At 37.9% G+C, this 13,209-nt stretch overlaps 1 protein-coding gene across 1 annotated transcript in view; it reads left to right on the plus strand.

Annotated features, from left to right (window-relative positions):
• The window catches only part of BRAF (B-Raf proto-oncogene, serine/threonine kinase), an 87,364-nt gene that overhangs the window by 45,129 nt on the left and 29,026 nt on the right, over positions 1-13,209 (plus strand). Inside the window, exons 5-9 of the mRNA XM_069858787.1 lie at positions 228-330; positions 1,712-1,860; positions 2,984-3,103; positions 11,393-11,552; positions 13,086-13,122. Of these exons, the coding sequence (XP_069714888.1) occupies positions 228-330; positions 1,712-1,860; positions 2,984-3,103; positions 11,393-11,552; positions 13,086-13,122 (569 nt within the window). The remainder of the gene's footprint in view (positions 1-227; positions 331-1,711; positions 1,861-2,983; positions 3,104-11,392; positions 11,553-13,085; positions 13,123-13,209) is intronic.

The raw sequence follows: 13,209 nt of genomic DNA on the forward strand, positions 1-13,209 counted from the left end.
GGAACCAATGAGCTGGTTGAAGAAGTGCATTTCTTTCATGCGGTTTCCCCAGGGAGGGTGCGCTTTCCTTGCTTCGTGGTGAGCTTCATGTCTTGCCTTTAAAGTTTCCTGCAGTTAGAGGCTGGGTAGCAAACCCCCACAGTGCAACTTTTTACTTGATCTCGCATCTTGAGCAGGAGACCTGCAAGGGCTTGTGTGGGGATGCTAACAGCTTGTTTACACTTCAGAGAGAAGAAGCCGATTGGCTGGGACACAGACATTTCCTGGCTCACGGGAGAGGAGTTGCATGTGGAGGTCTTGGAGAATGTGCCACTCACAACACACAATTTTGTACGTATTGTTTTTTATGAAATGTTGAGTGGGGTTAAATCAACTTTGTACTGTTAAATTAGCAACTTTGAATAATATTTTGTGTCTGTGGGATTTGTTGGGGATTGCAAAAGAAGCTTTAATCTCAATAGCTTAAGTGAATTGGATAGAATTGTTATTGAAATAAGTGGTGTTAGAGTAATTGATCTCCCTTAAGACTTTCACAATTGAATGGAATACGTCCTCTAAAATATATATATGTATGGGGTTTAAATCAGCACTGCATTGCAGAGCTGTAATAATAATCTACTATTTTTGTATTGCTGTATCTATAAAATGTATTCTGGGCCTCCCTGCTGGCTCTGCAGCAGCAATTAACTAATGAACTAACTATTCCCAGTGCTGTGCTGACATCATCAATGATGCTAGTGCACAAATATGTTTTGACCTGATAAGGCATCAAGTAAATGGAAGCTGCTAAACAGAATCCATCTAAATCGTTCCAACTACATAGAAAATCCTGGAAATAATGTTTGTCATATTGAGAAGAAGGACCTTTTATTTAAATATTAAGAAAAACCCAGAATTCTATTTATAAGCCATTTAAACACTTTTTCTTAAACATAATTTCATACAAATACATAATTTCAGTATGACTGAAAAGTCTAGTAGGCTTACATTTTTTTCATATCGTTCTGAAATGTTGATTATTATATGTAGGAATGCAACTAGAATGTGGTTTTATGCCAAGTGTTGCTGAATTTGAAAACAAAACTAAATTGTTTTCCCCCCTATAATATGGTGGTAATATATATGTGTTTCTATACATACACATATGTATGTAACAGGAATATATAAAAGCACATAATATATGTAATAATTAATATATGTCTCCCCCTTTGTGATTTTGTTTCTGAATTTTGGTAGTTCAAAATTAAATCTATATATGTAATCTTACGTAGAAGCCATATATGTAAGCCGTATGTGTATCTCCAGTTCTGAGAGTGTTGGATAGGAATGCCATTTGGCTTCTGGAAAAATTAAAAGATGAGATAATCTTTCAGAAGCTCTTGTTTTTATAGGTGGTATCCAATTACATTCTGAATGTTTGTCTCTAGCATGGTAATAGTGTGCTGCTTTGCTTCAGATTTGTTGCTGGATTTCTTACTGCTAATGAAGTGAAGCATTAATTCCAATAAGTAGTTGAAAGAGAATTTTAATGCATGAAGACTGTTTGAAAAAGGAGACAGTCTTTTATGTAAATGTTTTATATACATAAAAAACTGTAGCTCCAGCATTAAGAAACAGGCTTGTAAGTGTATTTGAGGGACAAAAAAGTAAGTAGCCTGTGTTAGGCTTGCAGAAGAACTCTATTTAATTATGATTATTTTTGAAAATACAGGTACGAAAAACATTCTTCACATTAGCATTCTGCGACTTTTGTCGAAAGCTGCTTTTCCAGGGTTTCCGGTGCCAGACATGTGGCTACAAATTCCACCAGCGCTGTAGTACAGAAGTGCCACTGATGTGTGTTAATTATGACCAACTCGAGTAAGTAATCTCAACTGATTTTAAAGTTGAGCTTTTTATTAAGCTTACAGCTGTTGGTGATTTCTTCTGTTAATCTATAATTCTGGAAGTCAGAGGAGGTGCCTGAAAAAATGTAGGAGTTAACTGCTCTTGCGAGACTGCATAATTCGTATTCTCTCAGTGCTAGCTCAGACAACCAGTTCATATTTTTTTTGCTGGACTATGAAATGCTTTCTTTGAAGCTTGAATGGGGTGGCTGAGCACTTGACTGTGCCAGACAGACTTCTCATTGTTCACAGATGTTATTCTTAATCAAAACTGGTTCTTCGTTAGGTGATGGCTAGGGCCATGTTTAAATGTTTACATGTGGGTTTAGATGAAGCTTTATTTTCTTCAACCTGAAACAAATGTTAAGAGACAGTAGTTTAATATGGTGATATAGGAATTGGGTTTACACTGGTTGAAAATAAATCCATTAATGAGTTGGATGCCAAAGTAAGAAACATGAAAGGGAATGTCCCAAACAGTCATGTGTGCTTGAATTTAGTTATTGATCTGTTTGTATAAGTATTTCATGTAGGCTAAGATAAACCGGCTCTATGTTCTATTTGATTGGTTTCAGCAGAGACTATTAAGTCTTTTAAACAGACTTTAATATAAGAAATCGTTTTAAATACAGTTTTTCCTCCAAAAATAAATTTAATTTCTTCTTATGTTGGTATTTGTAACTGTTTCCTTGGGTGCTTGTGAATTTGTGCTCAGAGCTTATGGGTAACATAGTTTTATCTGTTTGGCATTTGGGTTTGGGAATTGTATCAGTGCAAATATTAAAGTAAGTTTGTGTACCCAGCACATACCTCTAAGTTGTGCATTCTTGAAGAACGAGATAGTTGCAGTTTCAACTAAAAGATTAAAACATTGCTTTCTGCAAAGGTATGTTTAAGGCGTGATCATTTGATCCTTTGTCAAGTAGATGATATTTTTAACAAATCTTGCAGATTAATATGTTAGTGTAATCTTAATTTTAAAATATAGAATTTGATCAGTGAGATTTTTTTTTTTTTTTTAATCTTTGAGTGTTACATTGTGAAGCTTTTGGGTGTTGCACAAGTTAGGTTGTTTTTGTTTTGTTCTTGCCTCACAGTTTGCTGTTTGTCTCCAAGTTCTTTGAACATCACCCCATCCCGCAGGAGGAGGCCTCCTTAGGAGAAACCACCCCAGCTCCTGGATCGTACCCCTCAGTGCCCCCCTCAGATTCTGTTGGGTATGATCTTATTCCTGCTGTTTAATGACATAATATTTCAGTACTGTATGCTTAGAAACACATAAAATACTGCTTTGCAACTCTCTACACTTTTATAATCTGGCTTGTCATGCAAATATATCCTCCTATGCTTAACTTCAAAGAAGTGAATGTTTTCATTCGCATGAATGATACAAATAAGTAACGAATCCAAGTAAAGCGTGTGCGTAAGTGTCTGTAGAATTGAGGCCTTACTTGTTAAACTGGTTTCTTCTGGATGGTAGCTTAGACCTGGTCTAAACTGGAAAGATTTTATACTTAAAGTTAGTACAAACCAAAACTATATTTTCACAGATTCTTTTAGTTTCTGTTATCAAACATCAATTTATTTGCCTTGAATTGGCATCCCTCTATTTCAGAATAAGCCACACCACTAGAAGATCAGTGTGAGCAGCTGCTAACTCCAGGTTCAGAATACTGCTTTAGTAGCTTTTCCACATACATGTTGCTTTAGGGTCCTCCAGACCAGCTGTTTTCCTTCTATTAAGATGTTGGGATATACCAATAACCTCTGTTTGCTGTTAACCCAGGTTTTGTAAAGTTAGACTTCTAAAATTGACCACAACCTCTATCCTCTGTATTTCCAACGAAGATTCTGTGCCCTCTCTTAGTGAAGAGATAAGTGATCCTATTTAGGTTATGTTCCCAGTAGTTAAGAGATCAGTGGCACCACCCAACACTAGGTAATTGAGTAAACCTCCAGGGAAGAGAAATTCAAGAACATGTATCAGAGTCAAGAAACGTGATGTGGATTTGTTAAGAACACTAAATACAAAAGCCTTCAGAAAAACATTCCTAGGACATGTGTGCTGCATGGAGATGAACTGAATTTGGCAGAGAGGCTCTCCTGGAGTGTAGTGAGCATTGTGCACAAAGTAAAGCAGAAACAGCTGGAAGCTATGCAGGCAGCTATGGACTAGAAGAGAAATTCCCTGGACAGCCCGAGACTCTTTTATGAATGATCAAATATGATGCCTCCCAGGAAAAGAGATGGACAGTCCTGCAGAGGGAACCTCATTTGGTAAGTAAAAAGAGAGATGATGTTCCTATTTGTACTAGGTTGTGCAGTTCTGAATAAACTTAGAAGTGCCTTTCCCAGGTAGTGGATGTTTCCCTTGTATCCTGTGGGTATTAGTACAGCAGATTGTGGACAGGGCTGCTGCTGTGGTTCTCTAATCTAAGCAGGCTCTGCCCTTCTCATGGTACAGCTGAAGTTATAACCAGGCTAGAGCTATTAATCTCTGTAAAATTTTGTTCATACAAAATGTGGCCTGCAGAGGCCAAAAGCCACTATATATCCACAATCTTAGTATTGTTATATGCTAAATTTTCCTCTGCCTCACATATGTGCTTCCTTACCAGTTTATGAGGACACAGCAGGATGGATTATCGTAGTTGGTACATACACTACTTTAGGCAGTCTTAGTGTTGTGAGGTAAAAACCGAAAGGAAGAACTGAAACACAAACTGGTTAATACATTAAGGTTTTTGACTTTGCATATATAAAAATGTTAACAATTAAATGTACTTGCCAGTTGAGGTTAAGGAGCTTTTCCCAAGTGTTGCATCTGTATATGTTTGTGGTTGCAGGAGCTCTAAAAGGTTCCTTACTTTCCACCTTTTGTTGGTTTTTGCCTTGCTGTATACTTCATTGCTAAAAAAAAGTACATGTCATGCCTTCAAAGTCTGTTGAAAATGGTTTATGATTATCAGCGGGCATTCATAAATAGTACGTATGTTATAAAGTCATGCAATTTTCCCCAAGTATCTATTTGTAGTATTTGCTTTCCAGAAGCAGTGCAGCTGCTGTCGTATGAGCATATAGCGCTGTCTGTACCTTCCTTCAGTTAGCTATTCTTTTGCCTTTCTTTAATAATACTTCTCTGCTTTCTAAACAGGTAATTGTGGAAATATTCATTTATCTGAGTTTAAGAGCAAAAAAAAAAAAAAAAATGGTGGCCTTCAGAAAAATATAAACTTACCCACATTTTTGTTAAAAGAATGCTTCTAGAATATGGGGCAACAGCTCAACTGGAGTAAGAAAACCTATGTTTGAGGTTATCTTGGCTGGGAAGAGAGTAAGGGAATGAAATTAAAGAGTTGGGCAGTAGGATTGAAAATAAGAGAAATTAACTCTTTATTAACACTATTATTAGATTAATGATTGCTGCTTTGATTTCTCTGTTGTCCTAGCATCTTGCATGGCTCAGCCCACAGAGGAAGGGATGTTAATAATTGGTAAACCTGAGGAGAGAGAAGGCAAGCATCCTTCGTCTTTAGCCTTATGAAGGGATTCCAGCGGCAGGCTAAATGCCCAAGGACAGGAAGAGTTCGTGTTGCAAGACAAGCTCAAGAGCAAAGGCGTGTGTGACATGCCGGGAAATTGTCAAGGAATCAAATGGAGAAGTTGGAAAGAGAAAGGGATGTAAAAGAAAAGACCACTGGACATGATGCAAAAGCTGCTAAACGTGCTGGAGAACTTTGTTGCACTTTGTTTGTGTGTAACAATCCAGTTCTGTAGCCTTTCGTCTTCCAACTGTAAGCCGTAGGCAGTCCCTGCAAATGTTCCTTCCCAAGATAAGGAAGCACATACAGTTCCACTTGAACATTTCTGAACCCCTTGTAAAAATGTGTCTAGCCTCCTCATTAGGTCATTTGTCCCATTTCAGTTCTTTCAGTTTGCACTATCCTGTTGTGCCAAAGCAGTCATTATAGTTATAATCTGCACTTAACTGGAAAGAATTATTAAAGCGTAGGTCTCCCTAATAATAGCCATTTGTAATAAAATTGAAGTACACAAACTGAATATAATACATTGTATTCATTTCATTCATTGCACTACCAAAAAGTTTCTTCCATATCATTGCTCGTAAAATACGAGCACAGAATTTCTGTGAACTCACTTCCCTAAATCTTGCACGTATATGAAGAGAGATTAACTATTTAGAATATTCCAAAGTTGGCTTTCTCATCTTTAGTCTGTTCTATCAGATGTTGTGATGATGGGCAAACTCAGCAAAAGCATGAGGCAGATGTTATGGCAAGGTAAGTAACCTGTGGAGTGGTTGATGAAGAGGTTCATGGTCAGACCTTGAATTAGCCCAGAGGCACATTGGAATTAAGGAAAGCGTCTGCTTTGCTTAAGAGAGAGCACTGCAAGGAAGCAGGTTGGCAACATCTTGGCTCTTTGCAAAACAACGTTTCCCAACGCGGTTAATCTTCTAAATTTTAGGAAGGAAGGGGGACTGTCTGGTGCACCATTCTTGGAAGCTTGCCAGTCCCCACTTTAGAGCAGGCTCCAGTCTGTAATTAAACAAAGACGCAATCTTACAACGTTGTATTTAGTACTACAACACAATTAAGATCACTGTGTGTTTAGGTGAGCAAAAGCTTTGTGTTCTATTGCATAAAGCAACAACAAACTTTTCCCCAAAATTAATCTGACACCAGACCTTTTCTAGACCGCTCCATGTAAACGTTACCAAACTTCCTAGCATGTCAAACTTGATATGCAGTCTTGCTTGGCAGAAAAGGCCTGGTATCTTTAGAAAAATCATCTGTAGTCTGTACAACAGATGGGGGAAACTTCTTGCTCTCCAAAACTTGATTTACGAAAACATGCTAGTGAAGTGAAACCTGGTTTGGAGGACTAATGGCAGCTACATGTATTCTCTTGATAGCACCTGGTATGTGAAGCTATCGGAAATTTTAGGAAAGTGTTGCCAAGTTTTGATCTAGGCCCAAAGGCCAGTATAAATGCACACTGTCGTGATAATCCTGGCAAGTTTTTTTCACCTACAAGCCAATATGAGTGAAAACGAGTTATCATGGTATAGAAATGCACTGATCCTTATGAAGTTGTGACTGTTAGAAATCTGCCCCCTGATGCTTTTAGACTGACTTCACAGGATCCTGTAAGAGTGATGCTTCTCTAGCTTGTAGCTACAAACTTGGGCTGCTTTTCTCCAAAGCAACATTTGATTTGGGATTACTGACCATTTCCAGGCTGCAGAGGTAGGGAAAGATAATAGTTACTTTGTATTCTGGCAATACCTGTGGAGTACCACAGTAATTGGAACCCATTTGGCCTCTGAAGTTTACAGTTGACCTGCTTGGTAGTACAGCTGAAAAATTGTATCCCATATCCTTAGCAGTCCTTAGAAACTGCTTGAAAATGGAAGTGCACTGTGTTGGTATTTAACAGCAGTAAGAAACAAAACAAAACAAAATGAATCCTACTCTGGTATAAACAACAAAAAGACTTGGTACATGTTTTAGCTTTCAATAGGTTTGGCTTGGATATGAGTATGCGGTCTGGCAGGTGAATCCAGTAAGCCCTGTGGCTGAATTGGGATGCACTTGTTCAGGGTGGGAGAGGGAGAAAAAGAATCTCAGTCCAGTGTAGATGGTGTCATTTTAGAGGGTGCACAGCCTGTAACTGAAGCTGGGTGAATTTTCAGTTTAAGTATTTACCTAACTACAGCAAAATACAAATCTTAGCAAAAATCTTGAAGCCCACCTCTTTTAAGAAAAATCTTTCCTGAGTAGACCAGCTCTTAAATATACAAATCATCACATTGGTGAGTTAAAGGAAATTGAAGAAAGTCTATATTAAATTTTTTTCATATTTGTAAAGTGAACTAACGTGTATCATTGCAAGTTCTAAGGCCTGGTGGAGGTACTGTATATGATTTTTATAAAATTGTTTGCTTATATGTATTGTAGCATGCGTGGGCACTTTTCTGAGTTACCTTCCTCTGTCTCATGGACCCAGTTTCGTAGAATAATAAATCTGTGGACATGTTGGCACTTACTGTGATAGACAAAGAGTAAAAATCTACATCTGTCTTCAATTGCTCTTATCTCCTGACAAAACCTCTCTCTGTTTTGTCTTGATAAAAAGGGAGGGAACAATGTGCTTATCACAAATAATGGTCCAAGGCAAAAGCGTGTCCTGTCATACTGCCAGCAAAGATTGCAATGTATTAAATTGAAATTTGACAATTCTATCAGCTTGTTGCATGGGAAGCTGAGTATTGTTTTTTAAAGGAATGCCCACATCTAAAGGCTGAAAGGAACTGTGTGAGATGAGGTAGTATAACCTCCCTAATATGTCAGAAAGTTGACCTTTTTATTTGTAGGTCTCTTCTAGCTAGCAGGTTGACTGTTAACTGCTCACAAAGGCCACAGGAGTGACAGAAACTCAGATTCTGGTATTCAAACTGCTGCTCCTTCAAGCCCTAGCCTGCTATTCATACATGCCACAGTAAACAGTTATTTGCAGCAATTCTGCTGTAGTCCCCTTGTTCCCCATCTCCCCGTGTGTTTGCTGGCACTATGTTTGCATAGCCTGCAGAACTAGTTTTGTAGCTCACCTGAAACAGACATCACCCTTTTCCTAAAGATGTGGGCCCAGTGTTCCTTCTACCCTCCTGGAGTAATTCAGATTTAGGAATACTTTAAGAACAGGCTTTTGGTAGGTAAGAGGATTGCTGCATTCTTCATGGTGATGTGTTTTCTGTAGATCAAGATCTTGATGCAGATCAGGATACAGCTTTTGCCACACACAGACAGAGGCTGGTGCTAATCTCTTCTCACCTTGTGATCTCAGTAGGCCATCTTGGGTAGCAAAAGGCTTGTGTTTTTCTCTTCACTAGCTACCTTTTCAGAGCAAAATTCTTACTTAACAAAAATAACCTGCCTTTTTATAAGTGTCCCAAGGATCCATTAATGAAATCCTGATTGTATAGATGGAGCATACAGCTAACTGCTTATGATATTCCCACCTCTGGATTCCGTGGAGTATAAAGCCCAGACATCCTCCCAGTAATAATTTGGAGACTCAAAAAAAAAAAACCAGATTAAGAGAGTTCTTCTTTAGCCTCTAATTGTTTTCTGAAGATCTGAACTTCTCCCCATTAGCTCTTTCTACTCATTAAATTCTATTAAAATTGTTTGCAAATATGGTATGACATAGCACAATATCTGTAATAGCAATGTGATGGGCATGGTGACCTGTGACGAGAAATACAGACCTGCTTGCAGATTCTATTAGCAGATGGCTGTTTATGGCTCAAAGGAGGATGTAATTGAAACAATCCTTCTGCATTTGGTTTTCTCTCTGTTTGCTTAGTCACGATCACATAAAATCTGATGGCTGCTCTTCTTGTGTGGCAGAGCTCAAATGCTTTCTCACAGTCCCTCTTAGTGCAATCATCTGATGTTTGCAGTTGCTCATTTCCCTTAGTTTCATTATTACTGAAAACTCTCAGGAAGTTTGAGTAGGAATGAGATATCCCAACAGTGACCTGGCCTGGCTGAGACACTTTTTAGGCTTTTCTTCGGAAATCTTTCTGTGTAGCATCTGACGTGCTTGCCTTAACATGAAATTGCAGTGCCTTTGAATGTCAGCCAAGCCCTGCACTTGTATCTGTGTAGTGTCCCATCTCCTGATGTGGGTTCTAGTTGCATGATTTCCTTACAAAAATGTTCAGAAGTTCAAACTTCCTCATCTGCAATAGAGAAGATTTTACCTGAAGGCACTTGTTAGCAATGAGTGAGAACTTTAGTTTAGTTACATGTAAATAAAAAACATTTCTGAAATGCTGGGTGGCTCAAGGCCCTTTCTCAGAGATTTGTCTATTGGCAATTTCAGTTCATTGCTTCCCAGTATCTTCCTGATACTTATATTCCATCATGTGACAATAGGTAACTATTTTTAAAGCAAGTTAAGCAGGGTTAAACACCCTATATATTCTTCCCCGCCGCTTCCCAAACATGATCCAAGTATTTTATTACAAGACTCGCTAGACTAATATTTGAATTAATTCACAAGCGCTCTCTTTTGCCATTCTCAATTCTGAGACTTGACCAGGAAGGAAAAGATGATAGGTACTTAAGACACAGATAGCGCCAAGTTCTGGGATCAATGCCAAACTGTATAAACTCTTCAATGAAAGGTGGGGTAATAGGCTTTAAAGCAGATCCGTTTCTGAAAAAATGTCAAGAGAGGTTGTTGAAAATATGAGTTGCTCCTAAAGATCTTTGGAGAGGCCAAGGAGCCTTTGCTTACAGGACCTGCTAGATGCTGCTGTGTGGTTTCTCCCTGTGGGTGTTGCCTGTGTGGGCATGGTAACTAACCCATGAGTAACCGAATAGCTGGAGGACTCTTCTCCTTTCTCAGGAGTTGTGTTTTCTTTAAGTTCTAAAAACCTCCTTGTCAGATATCATATATATTTTAACAACAAAGTGTTCTTTGAGGAAGGTTTTGAGTGTTTCTCGTTGACCTTTAGCATTTTATCCATTAAATTGAATTGTTAAGCTTAACAGTGACTGACCTTGACTTGAGTAAGAGATAAATGTCAATTTATTGTACTTTAACAATACGAATGGAAAACCAAAGAAGTGGCATTCTGTCTACTTAAAAGCAAAAAAAAAAAAGAGCAAGAGTTTAGATGTTTTGTCTTTTAAATATATGGTTCAGGATACCACAAAAGACTTTATCTACATTTATGACTGGCAGCTTTTGCATTTCTTCAGAAAACTTGTCTGTGTAGTCTGAATGCATGTCTTTCAAGTCAAGTCTATTGCATTGCCTAACTGTAGCACTCTAAATAACATTTGAAATGTTGCAGTATTTCAAGTGATTTCTTAAACATTGAGGTTTAGAGGTTATATGTTTATTTTAGTATCAGTAATTCGTATTATATTGGCCATATTGTTAATCAGCTATGTAGAGTAGCCAGTATGTAATTCTCAGATATTCTTAACTGAACAATAATCCCATTGATACAATTTGTTTTGTGACATCATCTGACCATAATGTTGATGTGAGATGTTAAGCATTTTTAGTTCTCAATTTGTTGCCATTAAAAAGTGCATTGCATTAACTCTGAAGAGAGGAAACTGCTGCAGAGATAGGAAACTATCTGCAGCATGTGTTTGGGTACACGAGTCTTGCAGATCAGGATTTATTATAATTAGTTTGGTGTATGTTAGGGGGTTTTGTTTTGTTTTTACTCAGAACACCTCACAGACATGTAATTAGGTAGTTTGTGCAGCAGAGAGTTGTTGCAATTGATCATAGGGGATTAGAGACTGTTCATTATAAATTGTTTTTATGCAAGCTTTTAGATCAGTTTCTTTAATGTATGTATTATTATAATTGAAAAGGGTTTACCACACCCACTATGCAGTATTTGAAGCCATTTGTAGACCTAAATCCTCTTTTTCCTTGACTTTGTTTCTCAGACCACCAATTCTCCCTAGTCCTTCTCCTTCAAAATCCATTCCAATCCCACAGCCCCTCCGACCAGCAGATGAAGACCATCGGAATCAATTTGGGCAACGTGACCGATCCTCTTCAGCTCCCAACGTTCACATCAATACAATCGAGCCAGTCAATATTGATGTAAGTATTAATAACATGTGGATCAGGAATAGTAGATTTTGTTTCCATTATGAATATCATTGCATTAAATTTATCATGGGTACATGCGAGTGCCGTGTTTCTAAGCCAATCCTTGGTGGTCTGTCAGAGTCTTTGTTGATCCCAGTTGATATGTTTTTTGCTGTTGAGAGCTGTAAAAATGTAAAGAACCCATGCTTTAAAAGCAGGAACTGCCTTTTGACAGTCCTGACCTTTTATTTTCAAAGAAATTCTACTGCAAACCACTGGGTTTTTCAGTTGTTAGTCCTAAGTCTCCTGCTGTACCACAGCGTTTCAAACACGAAAGCCAGTAACTGCTCTTGCAAACCATTATGTGTTAAGCACGTTTCTTTATATGCAAAACAAGGGGGTTTAGTATTTGTACTTCAAGTAATATTTCTAGCATTGAAGAGAATTAAGTGATTCAGTTTGAGTCATTTAAATATAAACATATTGCTCGGTAAGCTGAGTTCAGATTTAGTGAATGTTCCTTAGGATATCAATAGCCCAGTGTATGTTGTTCAGAGCATTCTTTTGGAGTGTTCAGAAACTGCTACACTTTTTAACTTGTTTTTGAAAATTCTGGGTGATGCATCATAAAAAATAATAACGGTTGAGATTAAGTGTAAGGCCAGCTAGGATCTTGCAAAATATTGGTCACAACAACCTCTTTGTAATTTTGCTAATGCATGCGGCTTGTATTTTACCTGTAAATCTACTCTCTAGAAATTAGTCATTTGTCAGGTTAAGTGGCCTTGAAGTCTGCCTGGACACTGAGGCACAAAATCTGTTTTGCATGTGAACTCACTGAAAAGTGAAATGTTGGTTGAGTATTAAGGGTATGGCCACATAGGCATCTGCATGTGGTATATGGCAGTGGTGTGCAGCTGAGAAGCAGAACCAGTGCTTTTGGCAGCAGTACAATAAAGGAATAAAATAATTGTGTAATCCCCCCCAAAAAGCTTGACAATTAAAATGGTCATGCAGCGGAAAACTGCCAGGATTTTCTTCTGTTTAGAAACTCCTTACTGACTGATGTAAAACATGCTCTCAGTTCACAGTGGGTTGCACGTGAAGGAAACCTTTTGCAGTTAGTCATTTCTGAGAATAACAGAGTGTGCCTGCCTATGCAAATGCAGTGCTTTATTAGAAGAAAAAATGAAGCAGAACTCGTTCGAATGACTGATATACCTCAGTACAGAAAATTGGTGTCCCAGCTTCTGATATGACAGTTCAAATAATTTGTGCCACAAACGCTGTAGTTGGAACGTTTGGTTCGGTATTTCTTCATGCATTTTGGCTAGCTGCACATTTAAATCAATATTTTCATGTCAGTATCTGTTTTGGATGGTGCACATTTCACTTTACTACTGAGAGAAGCTATTTTAAAGCAATTTATTTTGAAAAGTTTTGTAGTTGTTATAAATAATTCTTTGGCGTCGCTGCTTCTATTGATTCTGGAATGTAAATTATAACACTTAAATTGAGCTTGCTTATTTATTTATTTATTTATAGGACTTGATTAGAGACCAGGGTTTACGAGGAGAGGGAGGTAAGTAGTGTTTAAACTAGCTGCTATATTGAATTACACAACCACTCTGTCCCTTTGTTCTACTTCCTTCTACAAAACACAGGCACA

This window comes from Phaenicophaeus curvirostris, chromosome 1 (genome assembly GCF_032191515.1).
Source record: "Phaenicophaeus curvirostris isolate KB17595 chromosome 1, BPBGC_Pcur_1.0, whole genome shotgun sequence".
Lineage (NCBI taxonomy): Eukaryota > Metazoa > Chordata > Aves > Cuculiformes > Cuculidae > Phaenicophaeus > Phaenicophaeus curvirostris.